The sequence below is a fragment of the Leucoraja erinacea genome, chromosome 34 (genome assembly GCF_028641065.1).
Source record: "Leucoraja erinacea ecotype New England chromosome 34, Leri_hhj_1, whole genome shotgun sequence".
NCBI lineage: Eukaryota > Metazoa > Chordata > Chondrichthyes > Rajiformes > Rajidae > Leucoraja > Leucoraja erinaceus.
This window is the reverse complement of record NC_073410.1, coordinates 6711087-6738469: the sequence shown is the minus strand read 5'-3', so window position 1 is coordinate 6738469 and position 27383 is coordinate 6711087. Positions and strand designations below refer to the sequence as shown.

The 27383-nt window shown below is 44.8% G+C and overlaps 1 protein-coding gene across 2 annotated transcripts in view; it reads left to right on the top strand.

The window, feature by feature from the left end:
- The window catches only part of cdh23 (cadherin-related 23), a 533293-nt gene that overhangs the window by 322618 nt on the left and 183292 nt on the right, over positions 1-27383 (top strand). For both annotated transcript variants that reach the window (XM_055661759.1, XM_055661758.1), the window contains exons 22-27: positions 4507-4696; positions 8807-8952; positions 10110-10329; positions 10970-11122; positions 15145-15258; positions 23671-23819. In XM_055661759.1, the coding sequence (XP_055517734.1) occupies positions 4507-4696; positions 8807-8952; positions 10110-10329; positions 10970-11122; positions 15145-15258; positions 23671-23819 (972 nt within the window). The remainder of the gene's footprint in view (positions 1-4506; positions 4697-8806; positions 8953-10109; positions 10330-10969; positions 11123-15144; positions 15259-23670; positions 23820-27383) is intronic.

Genomic DNA, 27383 nt, shown 5'->3' with positions numbered 1-27383 from the left:
CCTGTCCCACTTGGGCGTCATTTGCGCTTCACGCAGATTCTTAAGGGGTTGGACAGGCTAGATGCAGGGAGATTGTTCCCGATGTTGGGGAAGTCCAGAACAAGGGGCCACAGTTTAAGGATAAGGGGGAAATCTTTTAGGACCGAGATGAGGAAAACTTTTTTCACACAGAGAGTGGTGAATCTCTAGAATTCTCTGCCGCAGAAGGCAGTTGAGGCCAGTTCATTGGCTATATTTGAGAGGGAGTTAGATGTGGCCCTTGTGGCTAAAGGGATCAGGGCATATGGAGAGAAGGCAGGTACAGGATACTGAGTTGGATGATCAGCCATGATCATATTGAATGGCAGTGCTGGCTCGAAGGGCCGAATGGCCTACTCCTGCACCTATTTTCTATGTTTCTATGGCGTGCGAAGATTTTGTACATCCCAAAATCCTGTGGCACCTCGCGCATCACTGCCTACATCACCGCGCACCATGCACGCATCACGTGAGCGTGCGTCATGACGCGTGAATGATATCGTGCAAATTACATGCAAATAACACCCAAGTGGGACAGGTCCTTAACTCAGTGAGTCAGGCAGCATCTCTGGAGAGAAGGAATGGTGACGTCTCTAATTGTTGTTTATTGATAAAAATCAGTAGAGGTAAGGAAAGATGTTTCCACCTGAAGAGTAATGGTGGTCTCGGATTTGCTGCTTGAAAGGGTGATGGAGGCAGGACCCCTCATCACTTCTAAACAGCAAGGAAAGACCCTTGAACATTTGTAACCGGCAAGACTGCAAAGTGAGAGCGGGGGAGATGGGATTCGCTTCAATAGATCTTGTTTTGTCCACCATAGACACGATGAATAGATGGTGTCCCACTGCGTCATGAGTTTCTACACCTCAATAACAATGAATTAAAACTGCACACAGGTCATTCACAGTAGCACGTTACTGGTGAGCCCCTGTCATGATTCTCTGCAGAGTGGCTGTCACCCATTTCATTCACTGAACCAATGCATGTGCTTACTTTTGAGCGATGAGGAGGGGTGATTGATTCTTAAGTGTTAAGTACTTGAGTGGAATAGAGAGTCAACTTAGCTTATCTACTTTCAATAGGCATTGACAACATTTATTGCTCTGTAGTTCATCAGACTTGATGCTTGTTACAAGATGGATGTTTTAGAAATGCCATTTGAGTATTAATGTGAATGCCGGGTAGGTTTAATATAAATGCTCTTCCTGACTTCCGAGTATTTAAATGAATGATCGGGTGACACCGTGCTTTGATGATGTACTCGCTGCAAAAGTGTCCTTGTTGTACAGACCAAAAATAATTGAACAATTAAATATCACAACGCATCTGTGATTATATTCATATTGGCGTCTGCGGAATCAGCTCCATGAATCTTCACGTTCTCAAGCCGAAACAATTAAATAGAGAATTGGCAGACTTGTGCATAAACCCATAACAAAGTGAGTTGATAATTGAGGGAGTGTGAGGATTAGTTATGACAGCTAATTTTCTAGGCAATGTTTCTTGGAGAGAATCACACAGTGACTACATTTGACAGGATAGTGGAATGATTTTTTTTGTTGTTGCTTTGTTCATAATGCTGATAAGCAAGCTGTTAAGTAGCTGCTTTATCTGTGATTTACTTTGGCTGAAAGGCAGACACATTTATTTTTCTTCCTTATCATGTGTCGTGACAGCCTTAACACTAATCATACATTTTGAAATGTAATTGTAGATATGTCAACTAATGGAGCAACCATCTTGCAATGAATCAGTCAGAGAGAGAATAAGATGATTTGCCCTTCATTTATTTCTCTTTTGGTGTTGTTTATAGTAAAGGGTTACACTGCCTCTTTGCTCCATTGACCCAAGTTCAATTCTGACTTCTGGTGCTCTTGAATTTGCATATTCTCCCTGTGACTACATGGGTTTCCCCTGAGTATCCCAACAAAATGTGCAGGTTGGTAGGTTTATTGGCCAATGGAAATGAATGGTAGACACAAAAAGCTGGAGTAACTCAGCGGGACAGGCAGCATCTCTGGAGAAAGGTTTCAATGAAGAGTCAAAACCCTACTTCAGACTGAGAGTCAGGGGAAAGGAGAACAGGAGATGTAGACGGCGATGTAGAGAGATACAGAACAAATGAATGAAAGATATGCAAAAAAAGTAAGGGATGATAAAGGAAATAGGCCACTGTTAGCTGTGCGTGAGGTGAGAACGAGTCGAGAGAATCAGGCTGTTAGGGTCAATGAATGGCTCATCGTGCAAATAAATGGTAGAGTCAAAAGGTGAATTAATGGCAATGTGGAGAGAATACAATGGGATGCATATTGCAATCGTGCGAAGCAGTGGCTAATGGTCCACATGGATTCAGTGGGGCCTGTTTCGCTGCCGTATATTTCGGTAACGAAGAATATTGCTCTGAGCATCCAGTTAAACATCTGAATGAATGGACATTGACTCTGACAACTTGCAAACTCAATTATATGCTAGTCCTACTTACACCTACAACATTCAGGCTGAACGACAATGTTTGTAACATGCCTTTATAGTCGAACTAGTCAAGGAGTAAGTGTAGGTATAGATTAGAAACATAGAACATAGGTGAAGGAGGAGGCCACATCCTATATAGCTGTACTGAAGAAGGGTTTCGGCCCGAAACGTTGCCTTTTTCCTTCGCTCCATAGATGCTGCGGTGCCCGCTGAGTTTCTCCAGCAATTTTGTCTGCCTTAGCTGTACAATAACTTTCCCGTTCCATTCTTTGCTATGAAGGTATTTGTTATTATGACAGAGTTGCTTCCAAAGAAACCTTATATTATGCAAAATCGTGTTATAAAAACAATCATGTCAGTGGGGGAAAAAAAAGGGGTTAGGGGCCAGAGAGTTTCAGATAGCAATAACAATGTTATTTTTCATGCACTATAATCAAAGCAAAAATATTTTAATAGCACAAGTTTATGTTGGTTACTGCTAGCTAAATATAGTAGTAGTTGGCCCCTCTCGGTCATGACTGACCATGGGTGATGCATCCTAGTCGGATGCAAGCCTGGGCGATCGATGTCATATGGAGGACAGGCTGTTGCCCATGCAGCACGTCCCCCCTCTCCACGTCGCTGATCGATCCAAAGGAACAGCAGGGCCGTTACAGTTTGGCACCAGCGCCATCGCAGGAGCTGCCAGAGCGAGGTTGTAGACAACGACAAACTGCCTTAGGGGCTCCGACTCCGGATTTTCTTGAGGTTTACTCCTGGAGCCTTTTCCATGACTGGATATGGCCACAAGGCAGTGGAGGTTTTAAATCAGAGTTTTCCCTCTCCTAGATGGACTGCCTTCCCAGGCTGACGAGCCCCATCTGCCCGAGACTCGTGGGGGTGGGAGCGTCTACCTTCCCGTGCAGGTCTATAGCACCTGCCCACTGCCCCGAAATATACTAAAGGCTATATGTGGCATTTAGTGGAGTATAATTACACATGTGTCAGAAAAAGCAACTATTTTAATAGCCACACAGTGAAACTCACAGCCTGTATTCTTAAGGGTCAATGGTGCTAAATTACTGCAGGGAGGTTACTTGGAAACTGTTTTTGTTTTTCAACAAAGACTTGTTTTTGTCCAAGACAGCATTTTTTACTGCTTGGTAATTGCCAAAGTGACCTTTCTAGTTCTTGGTCAAAAATTGTGCTATAACCAGATAGACCCACGCAAAGCAAATAGTCTTCCCGAATACATCAACAGCCTTGTATCTATTCATCACAGTGCAGCAGAACAACCTGCATTTATTATACTTACATTCTCAGGGACACCCAGCCTCTCCTGTACCCCACTGTATTCTGTAGTTTCTCATCGATTTAGCAATATTCTACTTTTGATTGAATGATTTCTAACTTTTGCCTTCAGTTCTCTCCACAGTTTCTGCTCCCGTTTCTCTTTCCCTGATTATCTCCTGTCTCACCCACATCATTCCAAAACCTTGGTGCTGTCCTAATCCTGAATCTTGGCTCTTGAACAAATTTGTCATGAAGGAACAATAGGTTGAAAAATCAGCTTTTATTGCATTCTTTAAATGTCAGTGAATACTGGCAGTCTAACAAGTTACTTTGAACCTGACGTGCATTCATAAAAAGCTGTTTTTTTTAAATTATTGATCCACCATCTGTCTTAATTTACCATTTTTGGTCCCATCCTCTACTCTGTGTGCTTCAATTATATCTATTTTTATTTTTATATCTCCTTATTAACAAAAAGATTTCCATGGTACCTCAGGGCACATGACAATAATAAACTAACTAGAGTCTCCTTGTCTGCTTTTGCTGCTTAAAGCTGCTCCTTAAAGCCCACCTTCTTGACCAACTTTTTGGAAATTGGCCTCGGCCTTGCCTTGTGTTGCTCACTCTCACATCTTATCTGTGAGTCTCACTGGGGCATTTTCCTTGGTGAAAGGTTACCCACCTTGTATCTACTGCTGCTGAGCGAAATAATGAATAACAAGGCCAATTGTATCTCTTCCACAGGTGTCGGCCTATGACCCAGACCTGGCTGAGAATGGCTCTGTGGTGTACACCATCAGCCCTCCAAACCCTTTCTATCGAATAAGCAGAACCACGGGGAAGATCCGAACTTCAGGAGCAGTGTTGGACCGAGAGAATAAAGATGCCAGGGATGCTGAAATGATGAGAAAAATTGTTGTTTCAGCCACGGACCGTGAGTAATAAAGAAACACATTAAACAATTAAGACTTCATGTTGCACTTTGCTACATGTGCCTTCCAATAGTCACATACAGGTGCACAACCTTTTATCCGAAGATCCAAATAACGAAAACCTCCGAATAGCGCCATTTTTTCGGTCCTTGAAGAAAGGTCCTTGAAAACGTTCACCGAGGGCGGCCCGCAGAGGTGACAGCGGAACCTCGGTCGGTCCTCGAAGAAAGGGGAACTAAATCCCCATTCATAAAAGAGGTGAGGGTATATTGCGCGGGAGGGTTAATAATTGACAATATGCTGCTACCTGCCAGCTGAGTTAAAATGTTCCCACGGTAGACACGATACAGTGTATCGTGAGTCTTGCGTGGGAACTTTGTAACTCAACGTGCAGGCAGCAGCAGATTGTTGCTCCCTTCAGTTTCACCCCACCTACACCCCTCTGCTTCCCGGCCATGTGTGTAACCCCATCCCTCCCCTCTCCAGCTCCCCGCTCATCGCACCGGCGCGGGGGCTTTGTACTGTCTTCACGTCGGCGATGGCAGCCAGCAGGCTAGTGCAGTCACCGGAGATGTCAGGACCAATTGGACGTCGACCACCAGGCCCACCGCAAGCACGGAGAACCCAGAGACCCACAGCCAGCAGCACCCAGCCCCGCTCCAACTACAGAGGAACCTGGGTTGCGGATGTCGGGGCGTCGTAGGGGCCCATCGGGGAGCGGGTTCCTGTTGGTTCTGACGTCTCTGGCCATCTGCTATCCTCCGTACTGTACCGCCCTTGCAGGAGAGTTGGGTTGTTTGCAGTTGCAGAGGGAGGGGGCAAGGGCGGTACAGTTCCCAGTCTCAGCTCCAGTCCAGGGGGGGTGGCCGGAGACGTCAGGACCAACGGGACAGCGACCCCCAGGCCCACTGCAAGCACGGAGATCCCAGAGACCCACAGCCAGCAGCAACTCCAGCCCAGCCCCGCTCCAACTCCAGAGGAACACGTAGGGGCAGAAGCTGATGGTGTGCAAGGTGTTCTTGGGGTGGCGCAGCTCGGGATGTGGGCAAACTGCCACTTGTCTCTGTAGCGGCCCATCGGGGAGCGGATTCCTCTGGAGTTGGAGGGGGAGGGGGGTATTGTGCTGTTTGATCGCCCCCTGCTATCCCAGGGACAGGGAGACACAGCGGCTTTTTAGACTGGTGGGCAATCACTTCCAAAGTTCTGCCCACACAGTCAGTACACCTCTCCTACACTGCATTTCTTACAAACATTTATTCTGCAAGAAAAAACGACATTGAAGACTCAAACTCGCGACCGAGTAACTGCAGGGATCAAGGCGCAAACTCGCGACCTTGCGGATATGAGCCGAGCACTCTACCACTGAGCCAGCCATTAAAATCTACGCTAAAAAAATTCCATTCCGAAGACCGACAAATTCTGAATTACGAAAAGTGTCTGGTCCCAAGGCTTTCGGATAAAAGGTTGTGCACCTGTAGTATTTTATGTCCAATTACTATCGCAACGTTTAGACAGGTACATGAATAGGACAGGTTTAGAGGGATATGGGCCAAATGGAGGTAGATGGGACCTGTATAGATGGGACATGTTGGCCAGTGATCCACCATGGGTTTTCTCCAGGTGCTTCATTTCATCCCAGATCCCAGATCCCAAAGACGTGCAGGCTTGTAGGTTACTCGGTAACCTACAAGCATAGAACTGGTGTACAGGCAATCGTTGGTCAGCATGAACTTGATGGACAGAAGGGCCTGTTTCCGTGCTGTATCTCCTAAAACCATGCTCTTTATACTGATGTGTTTGTAGTAAAAATAATCCCATATTTGTGAAAATGTTTGTGCTGGATACGGAACTGTTTATCTACAACCATGGATTCTGGTGCATGGTGACTGACCAGTTGAACTAATTTGTTTCCAACCTTTGGCATTTGAGCCTTTACTTCCAGAATTCCAGAGAACCACATTGCTTGATACTCATGGAGCCCCTTCCTTTTCCTAAATGTAATCCACATTTTATTTCACAGCCATCTTATAGACTTGAATTATTTTGTGTCCAGTTCATTCATTCCACGATAATCCCTCAAACATTTCCCTTGAACTAGGTGAGCCTTGGAACACAGGAGGTTTTGAGGCAGAGGTCAGGCATAGAGAAGCTCCTCAGTCCTTTCCAGGGTGGTTGCATTGTCAAAGGTCCATCAGTCAAGTGAAAGTTCACACCAAGATCCCTCACGTTGGTGAGGAAGAGCCTCTGACACTTGGAAAAAGACCAAGGGAGATTCCCCTTCATTATTTATTATTTATTCCTCAGCCGCCACCACTGAAAGATTGGTTCTCTGGGCAGAATCATTGTGGGCTGCAGAGATGCATTGACAGCATGACTTAGAAAGTGTCATAGAAGATATTTCCTTCAGTATTTGTAGAGTGTGACAATTATAATCAAGGAAGGACAGTTCTTGTCTGCTTATCAATGTGGTCTTGTTCTATAAATGCATGGCCATCCACTCAGGCCCTGAGGAGGGGAAGTATGTAGGTAAACAGAAAAGTATAACATACAGCACCATTATAACAGCTGATCAAAGTCCTTTCATTAACTCCTATACCTGCTCTAAAACTGGAGGTGCTACATTTGAGTACTGTCACAATTCAGCAAGATCAGTTCCTTGTTTGTATCGGAGAACTAGTGTTTTTTTTTCTCTCTTTTCACTCTGGGCTTTCTGCCGGTCGATCGTCCAGTTGCCATTCCCTCCCAGCTTTGCAGTGCGTGCGCTGTGTTGCTGACTGCCCCACTAATGGGAGAACCTGCGATGACTCTAGCTTGATTTGCCATTATTTGGATTCCTTTCTCCTCCCTCGGTGTTAGTCTGTGTTGCAGCTGGTCCTGTAATTGGGCAACCGCACTCCATGAGCCATCATCCTTACAGAGCAAAAAAATATATATATATAGCAGAGAATGTCTACAAATAAAAGAGCTTCGGCTACGAATCCCCAGCACCAACTCTGCACAGTTAGTAACCTGATCCCTTGCTTGCTGACAATGCATTTATTAGCATGAATCACAAAAGCGGGGCGCTATGGAGACCTGATTAGATGAAATCATTCTTAATGAACAAAATGTGACTTTTATCTTATGACTTCTGCGGTTCAGTCGATACTCAGAGTGTCGAGCGAAGGGACTCCCATGGTGGCATACACATGGTGTTATATCAGCTTCCTCTGCAGAAAGGAGCAACTCGATCCAAGTCCATGGCTATTTTTATACTCGCTCACAGAAGGTTCTCATCCTCCTTCACCCAACCCCATCAACATATCCTTCCAATCCCAATCCAATTCTTTCAAGCACCATCAAAACTCACGCTCAATGTCTTTATTCACAGCCTCAATGGTTTTGATTTTGTTAATCCCAGCCCAGGACATTCCTGAATTTATTTATTCTACCAATAGTTTCAAGAAGTCCCGACCCAAAACATCACCTATCTATGTTCCCCAGACATTGTCCGCTGAGTTATTCCAGCATTTTGTGTCTCTTTTGTAAACCAGCATCTGCATTTCCTTGTTTGCACATCTGCCTGTTTAGAGATTGTACAAGTAAGTCACTTTCAATAGCTGTTATACACACACACACACACGCATGCATACACACATGCATACACACACAGAAAACACCACATACAGCAACGAGATGCAAAATCAGCATTAGTCAAAGCAGACATTTAGATCTTTAATAGTCCTGCATGAAGGGCTTGGACAGATCTTGCACCCCTGGCTCTTTACAGGATATTTATGTGTACATAACAACTGTTTTAAAATAACTTGCTCTTTGTAGTATTGGATGGTGTTTAACAGATGTAATAATATGTCGAAGATAGACTCGAAATGCTGGATTAACTCAGCGGGGTCAGGCAGCATCTCTGGAGAAGAGGAGTGGGTGAAGTTTTGGGGTCGAGACCCTTCTTCAGGCCAGCAATAATATACTGATCGTGGTCCATTTCCAATTGAAAATAGCAGGGCTCAGCCAAATTACAGCTCCCATCGCCCCAAGCCTCCGTTCATGAGCTCAGAATGTTTTAAATGCAGCCGGTAAGCATGGTGTCCTGATCCGTGTTATTTCCATTGCAGAGGGAAGGCCAGCTCTCCAAGCCAGCAGCAGCACCATTGTTTCCGTCAACCTGTTGGATCTCAATGACAACGACCCAGCTTTCCAAAATTTACCATTCACCGCTGAAGTGCGAGAGGGTCTACCCATAGCCTCGTCCATTTTCCAGGTAGCTTTTTTAGACCTGCGTGCAAAGCCGCCTCCACTTTACAATGTGGAGCGCGTGTCTCTTCCCCTAATTCAGAGAGGAAAGCGAGCGGGGCAGACATTTCTCTAGTGACTGGGGTGGACTGGGCTAAAGGGCCTGTCCCACTGTACCAGGTCATTCAAGAGCTCTCCCGAGTTTAAAAAAAAAATCATACTCGTGGTAAGCACGTAGAATGTACGTAGCGGGTACGTCGGAGCTCGGGACGTCACTTAGCGGCTCGCAACGCTAATGGCAGGTACTCGGGAAACGCGGTAAGCTCGTGAAGACTCGTGAAGATTTTTCAACATGTTGAAAAATGTCCACGAGAGCCCCGAGTACCCACGAGCGGCCATTACTGTAATTCTCCGAGTTCAAATCAGGGGAAACTCGGGAGAATTAGCTCTTGAATTAGCTCAGACAGTGGGACAGCCCCTTAAGTCTTTCCTTGATCTCTGATTAAAACCACAGTCAAACCACACTAAGCCCAGTTCTGAATAAATGGAATGTTAATCTATTGAAGGCCGGGAATGCAGCACTAGTTTAGAAGCACTCATATACTTAGTGTGATGCACATTGCCCTTGCCACAGTTGAATGATTTATTGGAAACATTGTGGTCCTGTTACTGTACTGAACGTCCATATGTCTGGATCAACTGCTTGGACGCCTGAATTAGTGATTACACTACAGTTGCTGTCAAACTCAAACTAATTTAAATGCAGCTTCTGGCGGTAACCCATATGGTTGTAAAAACCATATGGTTCGCAAAGCCAGTGAAGATTCTTACCTGGACTGACCCACATATGACCCTGCCCCTTGAACTGGCCGGGCAAGCCCATCGGTTCAATACAACAGTTAGAAACGCCCAATAAATCTCGTCATTCCCAGTAAAATCCATAGCTGGGAATGAATGAATGAATATGGAAGAAATAGCTTCTGTCTACATCTTCTGACGTTGATGTTTTATGGATTCCTCTCAAGGCGGGAGAGAAATATCCCCATTCTAATTCCCAATTCTTAGTTCCCATTCGCCATTTGTGAGAAAACACCTTGCTTGCGCGCCAGTGACCATCATTAGTTTTTCCACGTTTTGTTTTTGTTCAGTTTATTTCAACACGATGATGCTTTACTCTGCCCACAGGTATCGGTGCTGGATCCAGACGAAGGGATGAATGGATTGGTCACGTACTCAATGCAAGTGGGCATGCCCCGACTGGACTTTGTGTTAAACGCCAGCTCGGGCGTGATCACCTCCACGGTGGTGCTAGATCGAGAGAGGATAGCCGAGTATTACCTCCGGTTGATAGCCAGTGATGCAGGAGCAGTGCCGAGGAGTTCCACCAGCACCCTGACCGTAAGAGGTAAGCAGCAACAGTCCTGGGCATCCTGCAGTAATGAGTCAACTCTAAACACTGCAACATCTCTGCTCCACATTGAAGTCTTAGGTCAGGACATGCGAAGGAAAGTTCTCCGCTTGCCTGGGTGAGCCTAGCTCCAACACCCAAGAAGCTCAAATCTTTCCAGCCCACTTGATTATCACCCTATCCACTACCTATACAGGTCCTATACAGTGAATGGCAGGGCATATGGGGAGTGTTGTCGAGCAGAGGGGTATCGGAGTGCAGGTACTTAGTTTTCATTGAAAGTGGCATCACAGGTAGACAGGGTGGTTAAGAAAATTGTTTCAGCACATTGATCTTCCACAGCCAGAGTTGTCAGTGTACAATTTGTAGGAGGAACTGCAGATGCCGCTTTACACCAAATGCTGGAGGAACTCAGCGGGACAGGCAGCATCTCTGGCGAAAAGGAATAGGTGACATTTTGCGTCGAGGTGCTTCTTCAGACTGTGACTGTGCACTCTCATGCTTCTAACTTTTTATACATAGGGGAGGTTTCGGAAGCGGGGCTTTCGAATTCCAAAAACCCATTCACGCCTGGTTAATAGTGAATTTGTTCTGCCGAGTCCTCATTTTAGAACACGGGCCTTGTTTGTTCTTTCAGTGATGGACATGAATGACGAGACTCCGACGTTCCACCCAGCTGTTTACCGCATCTCTCTGCTGGAGGACGTGCCCAGGGATTATGTGGTCGTTCATCTCAACTGTACCGACGCAGACGCCGGTCTGAACGCTGAGCTCAGTTACTTCATCACAGGTGCGTGCCTGGCAAAACCAACAAAGCTGAAGTTTAGCCACAGAGCAATGCCCAGTAAATCTTTGTCCTGTCTTGCAACATCCATGTCCGCACCATTGTTTGCCAGCACACCAGTTTTAATCAACATGTTTAAATGAACATGGACAGGTACATTGATCGGAAAGGTTTTGATGGATATAGACCAAAGGCAGGCAGGCAGGTAGTATATAAGTGACACCTGGAATAGATGGGGTAAATATACAGTATTTTACCCTGAGTAGTGGAATCTAGAACCAGAGGACATAGGTTTAAGGTGATGGGGGAGATTTAAGAGGAAACTGAAGGGCATCATTTTCTTGTCATGGAATGTAATTCAAAGAAAGCCAATTCTCGCTCACCTACACTTCTGTAGATGGGACATGTTGGCTGGTGTGGGCAATTTCCACACTGTAAGAGTCTATGACTGTAACTAAGCTGAACTAAATTTAGATTAAAGGCCAGCGTAGTAACCAGGCACATATGAAGATGATTTATTTGTACGTGACTGAAGGGACTAGCAGGTTACGTTCCTGAAAATCTTTCAACAATGATTTCCATTTTGAAGTCTTACTACCATTGAAAGCTTATTGACTTGAATTCATAGCTCTGCCACTCCCTTCAAAGTTGCTGCCTGGCCTGCCGGCTACAGATATAATGCATCATAAGGTGATTTGGGATAGGTAGTAGAATTAGGCCATTCGGCCAATCAAGTCTACTCCACCATTCAATCATGGCTGATCTATCTCTCCTGCCTAACCCCATTCTCCTGCCTTCTCCCCAAAATCTCTGACATTAACTCACTCTGTTGCCTGACACTATGGTTGTTTTCTGAACATAATTTGGTTGCTGGTGTTAATTTAAACAAATGACTGCACTTCAAAAGTAATCCAGTGTTTGCTGAAGATTTTGTTTTGTAAAATTGAATGCATGTTTCCTGAATTACTATCATCCATTAAACATATCCTGGTGCATGCTATGGGTATATTCACAGTGGCACGCACGTGTAACTTCACAAGGAGCCAGAGGTCACAAACGTAGAAGGAGATGGCACTAGAGAAGATTAAATGGCGCAGGATTAACTCCAATAGATTTACAGTAGTTTAGTTTAGTTTGGAGATCCAACAGAGAAACAGGCCCTTCGGCCCAACGAGTCCACACTGACCAGCGATCCCTGCACATTAACACTATCCTACACACACTAGGGACAATTTACATGTATAGCAAGCCATTTAACCTACAAACCTGTACGTCTTTGGAGTGTGGGAGGAAACCAAAGATCTCAGAGAAAACCCACGCAGGTCACGGGGAGAATGTACAAGCTCAATACAGAAAGCACCCGTAGTCAGGATCGAACCACGGTCTCCGGCGCTGCAAGCACAGTAAGGCAGCAGCTCTACCGCTGTGCCACCGTTGTAAGCCATATTAGTAACATTTAAAACATAGGACATAGAATAGAAATAAAATAAAACACAGAAACAGGCCCTTTGGGTCACAATGTCTGTGCCGAACATAATGTCAAGCTAAACTAATCCCATCTCCCTGCATGCAATCATTAGTCCTCAGTCCCCTGCATATCCATGTGCCTATCAAAAAAAGCCTCTTAAATGTCACTGCACACCACTGGTTTCCCCAATAACTGAATAAGCATCCAGTTGCTTTGTGAAAATTGTGTGTGGAATTAACTGTGGAATACATATTCCTCTGGAGCTTTTGTCTACATGTGATCCCTGGTCTCATTTAGGAGAAGAAACAGTTTCTCCACTTACGTCCTCATGCCTAATATTTTTAATGTCTCTCCTGGCAGCCTTCCTCTTCTCCAACTACAATCATTGCATCTCCAGTTTCACCACACGACTGATGCCCTGCATCATTGTTATCACCAACATAAAGCTCCCCACAATGTTCTATTCTTCTGAAAGTGTAATGCAAAAAGGATTATTATGACATGACTTTTTGTATTAGTGCCCTTATTTACAAAGCCAAGCATAAAATGAACTTTCTCAACCAGTATAAACCTCCACTGCCTCCTTCAGACTGTTGAATATGAATGATTCCTCTGGGCCTGAAAACCCACATGCTCTGCTCATAATAGAACATAGAACACGACAGCCCAACAACAGGTCTTAAGCCCACAATGTCTGTGCCTAACATGATACCAAGAGCAACTCATACCAAGAGCACCTGCATATAATCCATAAGAAGGATTTCGGCCCGAAACGTTGCCTATTTCCTTCGCTCCATAGATGCTGCTGCACCCGCTGAATTTCTCCAACATTTTTGTCTACCTTCGATTTTCCAGCATCTGCAGTTTATTCTTTAACATCCATATTCCTCCATACCCTGCAGAGCCACAAGCCTAACCAAAAGTGTCTTAAATGCTGCTAATATCGGCTTCCACCGCCATCCTCGGGTACCCATTCCAGGCACCCATCACCCTCTGTTTAAGAATCAAAAAACTTGCCCCACGCATCTCCTTTAAACCTTTACCCTTTTTTTTGTTTTTATTGATTTTATTTATTTTTTTGTTGTTGTTGTTCATGATTAGTCATGTACAGCACTTTGTTGCAACAGTGGTTGTTTTTAAAGTGCTCTATAAATAAAGTTATTATTATTATTACCTTGAACTTTGCCCTCTTGGTATTTGACATTTCCATCCTCGGAAAAAAGTTCTAACTGTTTACCCAACCTATGCCTCTCATCATTTTATAAACTTCCATCAGATGTCCCCCTCCAGTATTCCAGAGAAAACATTCCAAGTCTGTCCCACCTCTCCTTGTAGTAATGGCCATCAGGCTATTAAGCACAACAACAAATAGGCTCTGAACTGCAACAAACTCATTATTATTGTTTCACTATATTTGCCATTTATTGAATATGTGTGCATGTGTGTACACACACTGAACTTTTTATCTTCTCCCGTTATGTACTATGTTTACATATTCTGTTGTGCTGCAGCAAGCAAGAATTTCATTGTCCTACCTGGGTCTATCTGACAATAAAACACTCTTGATATAGCCACTAATCCGTGCAGCCTTCTGGTAAAAGAGCCTTCTCCTCTGGCCCCTTTTTCACATCCTTACTGTTTTGGGGCAATCAGAAATGCACGTTAGATTCTGGCTTTGCCATGAAGTCACCTGTGAATAATCCCCATTCCTCGGGCTAAATGAAGCAATTCTAGACAACATCCGGGTCTGGCTGTTACATGGCAAGAAGCATCCATGGCCCATCACAAAGCTCAACAACGTCTATCCACCTGCCCTCAACATTAATTGGCATTACCAATGCAAAGTCCTCCTCCGTCAAATCCTGGGTGACCACCATTGACCAGCAACCCGATTAGATTGACCACATCAATGCAGTGCTAGAAGATCAGTTCTAAAGTTGGTTATCCCGCAGTGAATGGCTCACCTCCTGACGCTCCAGAGCCTTTCTCCAAGTCGGGAGCATGGTGAAGAGTGTCAGGGGTTATGGGGAGAAGGCAGGCGGATGGGGTTGAGAGGGGAAGATAGATCAGCCATGATTGAATGGCGGAGCAGACTTGATGGGCCGAATGGCCTAATTCTGCTCCTATAACTTTCCACTTGTCTGTGTGAATGTAGGGAAGTTTGATACCATCAGGACAAAGCAGCTTGCTCAGTTTGTACCTTGTCCACCATGCTAATCATTCTTTCCTTCCACCATTGGCGCACAGTGGATGCTGTGCGGACACATTCGACATTCTGCATCCCAAATAAATGAAGAGTTGAGTGGCCTCCCCTGCTATATTATTCTATGATGATGTGGCGCTCATTTTAATGTCTGCGGGCATTGGAATAAACTGGAGCTACAAAGGGAGACTGCATACAAATGCTCTGAGTGTTCTCATGTGAAGCAAGTTGCATCAACCCTCCATCTCTCCCTTTACAGCGCAGGAAATGAGACCTGTCCTGTTTAATCTGTCAGATTTGTGGCCTCAAGATAACAAGTCCATCTCACAAAAAAAATAATGCAAAGTTATCTTTCAGGTGGAAACAACGATGGAAAATTCAGCGTTGGCTTTCGAGACGGAATTGTCAGAACTGTGGTGAACCTGGACAGAGAGACTCAAGTTTCTTACACACTGATTTTGGAAGCTATCGGTGAGGAGCTAAGCTGAGCCATTACAAATGGGCGTACAGTATTTCGGTTGTTTAAAGAGATCAAAACATAGAATCTCAGTCTGTCTTTCTCCAGTTATCGCCTTTTGATTGTCCTTGGTTTTAATTGCTGTGTCAGTGGTGATGGAACCTTCTGCTATCAAGGCCCTTTTGCCCGGCATTTCCTTCATAAACCTCTGTCTCTCTCTCTCTCTCTCTCTCTCTCTCTCTCTTCACCTCTCACTACTCCGTTAAAACAATCCTCAAATCCTAACGGTTTGGCCACCTGTCAAGCTCCTTGAGTTATTTAATTACGCAAACGCTTCTGAGACTTATTACTACTTAAATATTGGGCTACAAGAGCTCTTCTGACTGTTCTGATCAATACCAGTTTCTCCTAAAGCAAATTAGCAGGTCATTTACTGCCGTTTGTGGCAGCTTACTCTTTGCTGCTCTAACAGTGACCCAATTCAAATCATTTGTGGCGACTCGAAATTACAAAGGATATGGTGCATTTTTGGCCTTTTCATTTATCTTGATTCCCACTGGCCACTTTATTTTAAGTTTGCAGAACCTTTGATCAACATTCAGCTAGAGCTCTAATACCTGTTCTTATGTGTTCCTTTGCACTTAATGCTTCAACATCAATTCCCATGCTAGTCGTGTCAATTCTCTTCCTCCCCAGTGTCCCATTCTACATTACCTTGGCCATCGCCCCCATTGATCAGTGTTTTCACTTCTTCCCCATCCATATCTCTTTGCCTCCCTCTCTCCTGACTCTCAGTCTGAAGAATAATCTCAACCCGAAACGTCACCCATTCCATCTCTCCTGAGATGCTGGCGGTAGCGCTGAGTTACTCCAGCATTTTGTGAGCATCTTCCCATTGTAAATGAATGATGGTGGTGCCGAAAGGCAAAGTGATTAACGGGAACCTGCGCACAGAGTTACTTTAGAACAGAGTTCAAAATAACATTGAATGCATGCCTTATGTTGGCCTTCAGGCTTGGCTAGCCAGTCCGACCCCACAGCATCCAACCAGTGTAGTTGCGAACTGGACAAAACAATGGAGTCGGCTCATGCCTGCCCAGTCCATCCCCCTGCCCGATTCAGGCCGACCCACCCAGCATCACCATGAGTCAGTTACACATCTGAGACTTGTAGACAGGTCAAGGTGAACATAGGAAAACCCACCAACGCTTGAACTCAGATCAGCTCGAGCAGTCATATCTGGGTATAAGGCCCCACATTTAGACTCAAGCACACTCCTACATGTGCACTCCAGAGAAAATAGTCTAGTTAAGGTGGAGGAAGGTTAGTTAACTGGATAGCTCAACACTGCAGGCCAATGCAACACATCTCTCCAGAAGACCAGGTGGTAACCGAGTGCCCTGTAGTGCTGCTCATGCCATGACGTGTTTCACAACCAACGCAGCACTTTTGAAATGTAATACAAAGGCTCTGTAGATGCTTGTTTGTAACAAAAATGCTGGAGTAACAGTGGGTCACGCAGCATATCTGGAGAAAATGGATAGGTAACGTTTCGGGTTGGGACCCTTCTATCTGACGTCACTTATCCACGTTCTCCAGAGATGCTGCCTGACTCGCTGAGTTACTCCAACACTTTGTGTCCATCTACAGCACGTTTGAAGTTGTAGCCACTGCAAAGAAATTAATAACTTGAATTTCTGTCGCACCTTTCATGTCCCAATGAACCACTTTACATCACTGGGGTAATGGAGCACAACAAGGTCCCAGCAACGCAATGTAATAATGACCCTGAGAATCCTTCTTGGTGACTTTTGTTTAGAGATGCATCGTGGAAACGGGCCCACTGAGTCCGTGCCGACCAGCGATCACTACACACTAACATTATCGTACACACAATTTACAATTTTACCAAGCCAATTAGCCTACAAACCAGTACATCTTTGGAGGAAACCTGGAGAAAACCCACACGGTCACAGGGGGAGAAAGTACAAACTCCATTCAGGCGGCACCCGTAGTCAGGATTGAACCCCTGATCCCTGCAGCAGTAAGGCAGCACTCTACCGCTGCGCCACCGTACAGACATGGTCAGAGAGATAAATATAGTTGTACTATCAACTTCTAGCTCTTCGTCAAAATGATTCCTTGCGATCTGTAGGCAGGCAGAAGCTTATTTTTAATTCCAAACTGAAAGATATCTCCTGTAACCATGCGGCACCCTGCAGTGCCAGCATTGAGACGGTTAAACTTGTAAAGATCTGGTGTGGGACTTGCACCCACCACCTTATGACTCAAAGGTGAGAATACATCAGGCAGAGAGGCCAATTAAAGATTGAGAACCGACAACTCAGCCTTTCAGGATTGGCGCATGATTTGAAAATACTTGAGAAAACAGTGACTCATTTTCTTTAATTCGAGGCTTTAAGTAAGAATGAGCCTAACTTTATTCAGCGTTGTCAGAAGTCGGGAATGGAAGTGAGGAAGGTTATTTGAATTGATGACAGCCTTAGATTATCAAACCAAGGGCTGATCTGATCTGACATGAATTCTCTTCCGCTGAGTGCTTTCATCCTTCCAAATTAAGTCAGATTTATTTTTTCTATTATTATATTTGACGTTTATTATTAATAAAAATCAGTGTTGTCATAATGACCCATCAGGGAACAGAATAGTTTTTAGCAAGGAAATTATTTTTTTAAAGTTTGAGTCTTGCACAAGTTAAGTTTGATTTTGGCTACGTTTCTGGTCAATTGTGGGCTTGGCAATGATCAGTTAAATGCCGGCCGTGATTTCTCCCTGGTGGTACAGTTTGAACTCTTTGTGCTTAGTTTAATTCCAGTCACGGATGCACATTGAAGGGATTGGATCAGGCAGACTGCACAGGGGAGAGTCATGAGGGTGGACAAGTATAATTTAGACCCTTTGTGACATTCTTCATGACCTTTAGAAACTCCTTGTAAATGGAGCAAAACCCTTAACTGTTCCAAATTAATCCAAGCCACACGGATTTAGTAAAGGGGGTTCCTACCAGTAAGTTCAGGAGGTTGTCCTGCAACACGGCAACAGATTCCTTGGGGGGTCATGGGTGGGGGCTTGGAATTATCTACCAACTCTGCTGGAATTTTGTCAGAAGTAGTTACAGACTGCGATGGGGGCATTCTGGGTTGAGGTGTAGAATCAAAGAACTGCTGATGTCAAGTCAAGTCAAGTCAAGTTTATTTGTCACATACACATACGAGATGTGCAGTGAAATGAAAGTGGCAATGCTCGCGAAACAACAAAACAACCAAACAAATTATAAACACAATCATAACACACATATTATTTTACATAATAAATAATAGAAGGAAAAACGTTCTGTACAGTTAGTCCCTGGTGAGAAAGGCCTTTACAGTCCGAATTGCCTCTGGGAAGAAACTCCTTCTCAACCTCTCCGTTCTCACTGCATGGCAACGGAGGCGTTTGCCTGACCGTAGCGGCTGGAACAGTCTGTTGCAGGGGTGGAAGAGGTCTCTCATGATTTTGTTTGCTCTGGAGTTGCACCTCCTGTTGTATAGTTCCTGCAGGGGGGTGAGTGAAGTTCCCATAGTGCGTTCGGCCGAACGCACTACTCTCTGCAGAGCCTTCTTGTCCTTGGCAGAGCAATTCCCGAACCAGATGGTAATGTTCCCGGACAAGATGCTTTCCACCGCCGCTGCGTAGAAGCACTGGAGGATCCTCGGAGACACTCTGAATTTCCTCAATTGCCTGAGGTGGTAAAGGCGCTGCCTTACCTTACTCACCAGTGCTGAGGCGTGTGATGACCATGTCATATCCTCAGAGATGTGGACTCCCAGATATTTTAAACAGTTCACCCTATCCACAGGATCCCCATTTATACTCAATGGAGTGTACGTCCTCGGATGATGTGCCCTCCTAAAGTCCATGATCAGCTCCTTCGTTGGTTTATACCAAAGAGAGACACAAAGTGCCCCTGCGTTCAGTCTGAAGAAGAGTCTCGACCCGAAACGTAGAGTCTGGTCTCAACCCAAAAGGTCACCCATTCCTTTCCAGAGATGCTGTCTGTCCCGCTGAGTTGCTCCAGCATTTCGTGTCTATCTTCGATATTAACCAGCATCTGCAGTTCCTTCAGTACCCATTCAGACCTGAGATGTCACCTTTCCTTCTTTCTCCAGAGATGCTGCTAAGTTACTCCAACACTTTATGTTTAAGAAAGAACTGCAGATGTTGGAAAAATCGAAGGTCGACACAAATGCTGAAGAAGGGTCTTGACCCAAAACGTCGCCTGTCCATTCTCTCCATAAATGCTGCCTCACCCGCTGAGTTACTCCAGCATTTTTGTCTACCTTCTACACTTTAAGTTCATCTTTGCTATTCTGGGTTGCTATGGGAGAAATAGATCATATAACATACACATTCACTCTTAATGTTGTGATTTACAAAATCACTTCTTCATGTAACTCTTTAAAGACAGAGATTCAGAATTAACAGAGATCAAATCTACTTGAAATAAAATAAGTTTATACCCCCAATTGTTACTGCCAGCAGTATAACTATCTTGAAATGCTGTGTGTTTGTTTGTGACAGCATTCATTTACCTCAAGAACGCATTGCTGCTTTGATCAGTGTAGCTTTGCCTGTCCTCAAAAGCCTGACATAGTGAGAAATGCATTGGAGACTTCTCAGTGTCTAAAATAGGGGATTCAGCCTATCAAATCAACAGCGGTGTCTATCTCAACCCGAAACGTCACCCATTCCTTCTCTCCAGAGATGCTGCCTGTCCCGCTGAGTTACTCCAGCATTTTGTGTCTTATCAGCGGTATCTGTCTCCGTGCGTTGATACCCATTCCTTCCTTCCTCTCCACTTCATTCAATGCTCATTTCTTGAGCAAAATTTATTTTGATGAGGTTTCTGCCTCAGCAATAATTTGCAAAGAAATACTCACTGCATTCACACTCAGTGAGTTTTAGCACATTTTAGATGCGGTTTCTTGTAATTAAATCATTATTGTTTTGTCTCGTTGCCGCTGCCGTGACTGAACCTTCGTGATTCATTTTGAATGGATCTACTGCTGCTCATTCTTAATTCTTGCAGTAGTTCCCTCCCGAGCAGTGGTTCCTAAAGAGGGCTGTGGCATTTCCTATGTGTGGGGGGGGGGGGTTAAGAGGCAAGAGGATGTTTCCACTCGTACAGGGGTTCCCAATTTTATTTTGTCCTGTTTACCCCCGGCAACTTTAATAGCACATAACAATAATATTTCACTTATTTATGAACAACTAATGATGAACAGATACCGGTATACCAGAACCAAACACAGTCAGTCAATGACAATAAAATATGTACAAATCCAGAATCAACAAATTTACCCCCTGGGTAGGCGAAATTTACCCCCTGGAGGTAAATTTACCCCAGGTTGGGAACCTGTACACTAATGGGAGAGTCTCGAACCAGATCAGAATAAAAGAGTGTATCGGTGCACTTTCGGGTTCATTTTAAGTTACTGTTATTTGTTTTTAAATCTCTGAATGGGCTCGCCCCGCCTTACCTCTCTGAGCTGCTCCACCCATACACTCCTGCCCGGTCCCTCAGGTCAGCTGGTCAGCTGCTCCTGGAGGTACCGAGGTCTAGTCGGAGGCTCAGAGGGGATAGAGCCTTCTCTGTTGCTGCTCCGGCACTCTGGAACACCCTGCCGCTGCACATCAGACAGGCCCCCTCACTGTCCACCTTCAAATCCAGTGTTAAAACGCATTTGTACTCCCTGGCTTTTGACCATGCCTGAGGCTTTGCTTCTGTTTGTGGTGTTTTTGATGTTTCTTTATTTTACATGTCTTTTCCTACTATTTCTTTTGATTGTTATTTTTGGTGTGTATTAACTTTTTTGTCAATGATTAGTGATGTACAGCACTTTGTTGCAGCTATGTTTGTTTTTAAAGTGCTCTATAAATAAAATTATTATTATTATTATTATTATCTTTAGAAAGGAGATGAAGAGGAATTTCTTTCGTCAGAGGGTGGTGAATCTGTGGAATTCATTGCCACAGACAGTTGTCGAAGTCAAGTCATTGGGTATTTTCTTGTCAGAGATTGACAGAGTGTTGATCAGTACGGGAGTCAGTAGTTATGGGGAGAAGGCAGGAGAATGGAGTTGAGCGAAAAAGGTAAATCAGCCACGATTGAATGGCGGAGTAGACTTGATGGGCTGAATGGCCTACATCTGCACCTATGATTCATGGATTTATGAAGAGGGGTGGACCAGGCATAAGGCGAGAGAGCAGTCAGTACGCACTTGATTGCTCTGCCGTGCAATCCACAGACCTTCTCTCTAAAAACACGCACTCTTTTGCTAAATAGGATTTGATGAAACTTCTCAAAGTTGAGAAACTGGTGACACATCATCAAGCCCGTCCATCGCATTGCAAATTGCCGGAACAGTGAGGTAGTTACTAAATGTGTTAGAGATACAGCACCAAAACAGGCCCTTCGGCCCACCAAGTCTGTGCTGACCAGCGATCCCCGTGTGCCAGCACTATCCTACACACACTAGGGAGAATTTACAATTAAACCAAGCCAATTAACCTACAAACCTGTATGTCTTTGAAGTGTGGGAGGAGAATGGAGCTGCCGGAGACGGTCCACGCAGGTCACGGGGAGAAAGTTCAAATTCTGTACAGATAAGCACCCGTAGTCAGGATCGAACCTGGGTCTCTGGCGCTGTTAGGCAGCAACTCTACCGCTGTGCCGCCATTCTGGTTTCTAAGACTCCAGCTAAATGAGTATCAGTATCAGAAAAGCTGGTATCATGGGATGAAGTTCATTAATTTTGTTAAATTAATTAAACGAAAGCAGTAATTGGACTTTGAATAAATGTGCAATTAATTGCTCCTGTTTTTGAATTTTATTTTGTCATTATCTTCCTTAGTGGGTTGTGCAAACCGCTATTCTGAATAATGCTTTTTATTGAGTAGGGGAGGGGAGGGTGAGTTTATGGAGCCAAGGTGGCCCAAAACAGGTTCTAGGGAGAGCTGGGTGACCTGAGCAGAGAACTGGCTTCATGGAAGGAAGCACAAGAGTGATGGTGGAAGGTTGTTTTTCCAGACTGGAGGTTTGGGAGTAATGGTGTGCTTCAGAGATCGGTGCTATTTGTTTATATCAACGATTTGGATGAGAATGTACATGGCATGATTAGTAAGTTTGCAGATGACACCAAAGCGGGTGGTATCGTAGAGAGCAAAGATGGCTATCAAAAGTCACAGCAGGATCTTGATCAGCTGACCAAGTGGGCTGAGGATTGGTTGATAGATTTAATGCAGATAAGTGCCAAGTGCTGCATTTTCAGAACTCGATTCAGGGGAAGGACCTGAGGGGCAACTTTTTCACAAGGAATATGGTGGGTTTATGGAACGAGCTGCCAGAGGAGGGAGTTGAGGCTGGTACTATAACAACATTTAAGACATTTGGACAGGTAGGTGAATAGGAAAAGTTAAGAGGGATAAGGGCCAAATGTAGGCAGATGGAACTGGCATAGATGGGGCATGGGGCAAGTTGGGCAGAAGGGGTTGTTTCTGTACTGTATGAATCTACAGTATGTCTATAATATCCTGTTGATTCTCATCATTTTGCACTGCGGAACAAGGTAGCAAGATAACTTCCTCAAAGCTCATTAACTATCCGTGTCTGTAATATTAGCGAGTGGAATTCTAATCTCTTTCACTTCCCTGGTAAATAATCGCCATCCACTTTAGTTTTCCCAAGTGCATTCCTCCTGAGGTGAGGAAATAAATGGCAGCTTTATATATGGGAATATTCGAAAGGTGCAGGAATGAGCGGATGTTCACAAAGTTCACAATCTTTCGATGAAACATCGTAGATGGTCTGGAGTCTGGATTTTTTCTTTATGGCAGAGGGAAAAATGGCGATACATGTGTAAAGAGATCATTCAGAAACTTGCAATGGAAAGAGTTAGGGAAAGAAAAGCACAATTTGAGTTGGTGAAAATGTGTGAGGAAATCTGCTCCACCCATGACAAGTTGTGGGTGCAGCCCTGTCCACCACATAAACCGCCCCCCACCCCCGTTCACCCCATCATCTCCATCTATATTTCATGCTGCCATGAAAAGCAGCCAAAATTATCAAGGACCACTTGCACCCACTTGAGAGTTTGTACCATCAGACTCGGATACAACTTCTTCCCCATTGTTATTACACTACTGAACTGACTCTCGTAATCTAAGGGTGTAGTCCCGTTCTTCCAACCTACCTTGTTGAGCCCTCGCACTTATTTTTATCTACACTTTCCCCCCTACCTGTTGTACATATGTTACGGTTTGATTGTACTCGTGCATGGTAAGATATTACTGGATAGCGTGTGTTGAACAAAGTTATTCATTGTACAGGTGACAATCATAAACCATAACCAATCTTCACACAGATAATGGTCCCGCAGGAGGCAGAAGGACAGGGACGGCCACTGTGTACGTCACGGTGATGGACGTCAATGACAACCGCCCCATCTTCCTGCAGAACACCTACGAGGCCAATGTCCCTGAGAACATCACCAAGTCCACTAGCGTGCTACGGGTGAGTTAGACTGAAGCCTATTGCCTGCACAATCGGAGATGAAATCTAGATCATAAAGGAACAAGACGTTTGTGTGTGTGATAAGGGTCTGTCCCACTCAGGTGATTTTCTGGGCGACTGCCGCAAAATTTTCAACATGTTGAAAAACTTTCGGCGGCAGTGGCGACAATTTTTGCTGTTGTAGGTTGTCGACAGGTGTCATAAGTAAATTCCATTAAAACTAGTCCCTGGCAGTCACTTGGAGATTTAAGACTGAAAATTGATATTTTCATTTTTTTAGTAACCAAAGTTATCAACGTATAATTTTTTGTGTGTTGGAAAACATAATATAGTGGCACAGCTGGTAGACTTGCTGCCTCAAACGCCAGAGATCTGTGTTCGATCCTGTCCTGCGCTTGGTCTCACCGAGGTTGATCATCCACTGAATAATCCAACCACATTTATGTTTGGATGTGGAAAGAAATAATAGAAATAGCATTTATTGCAACATGTAAAAAGAGTTGAGCTACTTGATTATAATTTTGCTGCATGTCATTGTGGTATATATCATGTCTTGATTGGTGAATATGTTTAGTTTGTGACTTTATTTGAAGCAGAAATAATATGTGAATGCTTCATTAAGCATAATTCCGACTGGTAACTATGCACTTCGAGCACATTATCACACGCATCATGCAAGCCGTCTTAAATGACTTAAAAACTTAAAAAGCTGCCAAGGTTGCTGACAACAGAGAAAAAAAATTAAGTGAGAGCCCAGCTATGTGTATAATATTTTTGACACTGTCATAGGCCTTTCTCACATATGTTGTCACAACGCACTGTAGTCTCTAAACAACCCTTCAGTAATTTTCCTTGTCCTCCATTTCAGAATAATAGTGTTTTAAGCCGATAACTCGACACTAGCACTGGCAATAAATAAATAAGTAAACAGCGCTGCTTTCCAGCCACTCATCTCATTGGCCACGCTCGGCTGCAAATCGGTGTCAATCTGGTGGACCACCTTCCTCTAGTCGTGGGGGTGGGGGATTGGGAGGGGCCTCACAAGTGGAACAGCTTAGGGCCTCTCTTCATCTAAATCCAGCCCTGAGGGTGATCGCTGGTCAGCGCGGACTCGGTGGGAGACAGGGCCTGTCTCTGCGCTGTATCTCTAAAGTCTGAAAAGACTGCAGAGTGCTTTGAGAAACATTGACAATGTGATAAATGCTGCAGAAATGTGCAGATTAGGCTGGAATTATCAATCAAAACAAAGCAGAAATGGATCGAGGCTTCAGTGGTGATCAAAATCATTGATAGATGGGACAGGTCTATTTCTTTACCCTTGCTGATGCTTCACCTTGAAGTTGTGAAATGTTTTCATCGAGACATTCACTCCCTCAGCAGGTTGAGATGTTGATGCAGCCTTGCAAAAACATTGGTAAATTCCTTTACAAATAATTGAAGGGCCTGTTCCACTTGGGAATAGCGCGCCAATTACGTGACCTGCTAGCGTGTGGGTAGCGCGTGGATAGTGCGGGATGGGCGCATGGAGTGCATGTGGAGGAGTGTGGACTCTGTCCTGAACAAATTCTGTCGTGTAACTGACGGCCAAAGTGGGACAGGCCCAAGATACTGGCGCGGCACAACGTCTCACCTCCAACAGCAGCAGAAGCAGGCAAATGATCGCCGAGCTCGACCTGGGGCTCACGGCCGTTGCGGATCCGAATCCACCCCCACTTCTACTCCCAGAGCGGGGCCAAGACGATTGGAGATAGATGCAAAATACAGGAGTAACTCAGCGGGACCGGCAGCATCTCTGGAGAGAAGTAATGGGTGACGTTTCGGGTCGAGACCCTTCTTCAGGCTGAAGAAGGGTCTCGACCAAAAACATCATCCATTCCCTCTCTCCAGAGATGCTGCCGGTCCCGCTGAGTTACTCCTGTATTTTGTGTCTATCTTCAAATGACATCACGTGCTCCAGACAGCTGTGCGGACACATGATGACACGTGCTACCGTCGTGGCGTCAGTCACTACCGGCCTGTCACGTAAATGACAGCCAAGTGGGACAGGCCCTTAACACTTCAGAGCTTCAGGTTGAATAATGGTTGTAAAACCACTTCCCATCTGGAGCAGAATAACCTTCTCCATTCTCCGACAGTCCACTTTCAGATTTTTACTGTTCTATTTTGATGGATTTAGTATGTTATTTTTCCATACAATGTCGATCATTGGGAATTCAATGTCGACCAAACAAATGCATTGATCCTTTACCCAAATCAGTTGATCTGCACTATGCGATTAATTGCTGCCAACGTGTGTAATGTTTGCTCCGCATGTTAGATCTGGCCACTGCTCAATGGCTGCCTGTTGAAATGTTTAAGCAGACAGGATTTAGTGTAGTCGGTCGTGGCCAGGATCAGACAAGCAAATAAGGTTGTGCCCTGCACGTCTAATTCCTAACACCTGCAGAAAGGCAACAAAATCTGGGTTGGAGGAAATAGATAACACAGTGGGCAGGACCTGTGGGGCATTGAGTGGAAAATATAGACACAAGGAACTGCAGACATCCAGTTTATGAGTAGGGAGGAACTGCTGGTGTACACAGAAGATACACACAAAATGCTGGAGTAACTCAGCGGGACAGGCAGCATCTCTGGAGAAAGGAATAGGTGACGTTTCGGGTCGAGCCTGAAGATAGGTCTCGACCCGAAACATCGCCCATTCCTTTTCTCCAGAAGTGCTGCCTGACCCGCTGAGTTAATGAAACTTTCTGTGTCTGACTTCCCTTTAACTGTATAAGAAGGAACTGCAGATGCTGGAGAATCGAAGGTAGACAAAATTGCTGGTGAAACTCAGCGGGTGCGGCAGCATCTATGGAGCGAAGGAAATAGGCAACGTTTCGGGCCGAAACCCTTCTTCAGACTGTAGTTCTCCAACTCTGGTAACTCTTGCACCCTCTCTCTTGTTGCCTTGTCCTGGTCAGTGCAGTGATGAGCAATATAAACAGTACCCAAGTTGTGGCCTGACTAATGTTCCCTTCTAATTAATATGGCTGAAGTGTTATTGCTTCAGACCCAACAATGGGGCTTCAAGAGGTGATGCGTTTAGTTTAGTTCCGAGATACAGCGCGGAAACAGGCCCTTGATCCCACCAGGTCCATGCTGACCAGCGATCCCCGCACACTAGCACTGTCCTACAAACACTAGAGACAATTTACAATTATACTAAGCCAATTAAACTACACACCTGTACGTCTTTGGAGTGTGGGAGGAAACCGGAGCACTCGGAAGAAAACACGTACAAACTCCGTACAGACAGCACCCGTAGTCGGGATCGAACCCGGGTTCTCTGCCGCTGTAAGGCAGCAACTCTACCGCTGTGCCACCCTCTAAGTCGGCCAGGCTATAATTGTAGTGCAGTGCAGAGGTAGCGTTGAAGTGTCAGAGGCACTGTGTTGATCAGGGGTCTGTCACCCTCTTCAATAGAATAAGTGAAGGCTTCCATGGAACTGGTTAAAAAAAAAGCTGAAGTCCTTGGTCCTGTGCCCACCGCACTTTGCTTAACAAACATGCCTAAAACATTCTAAT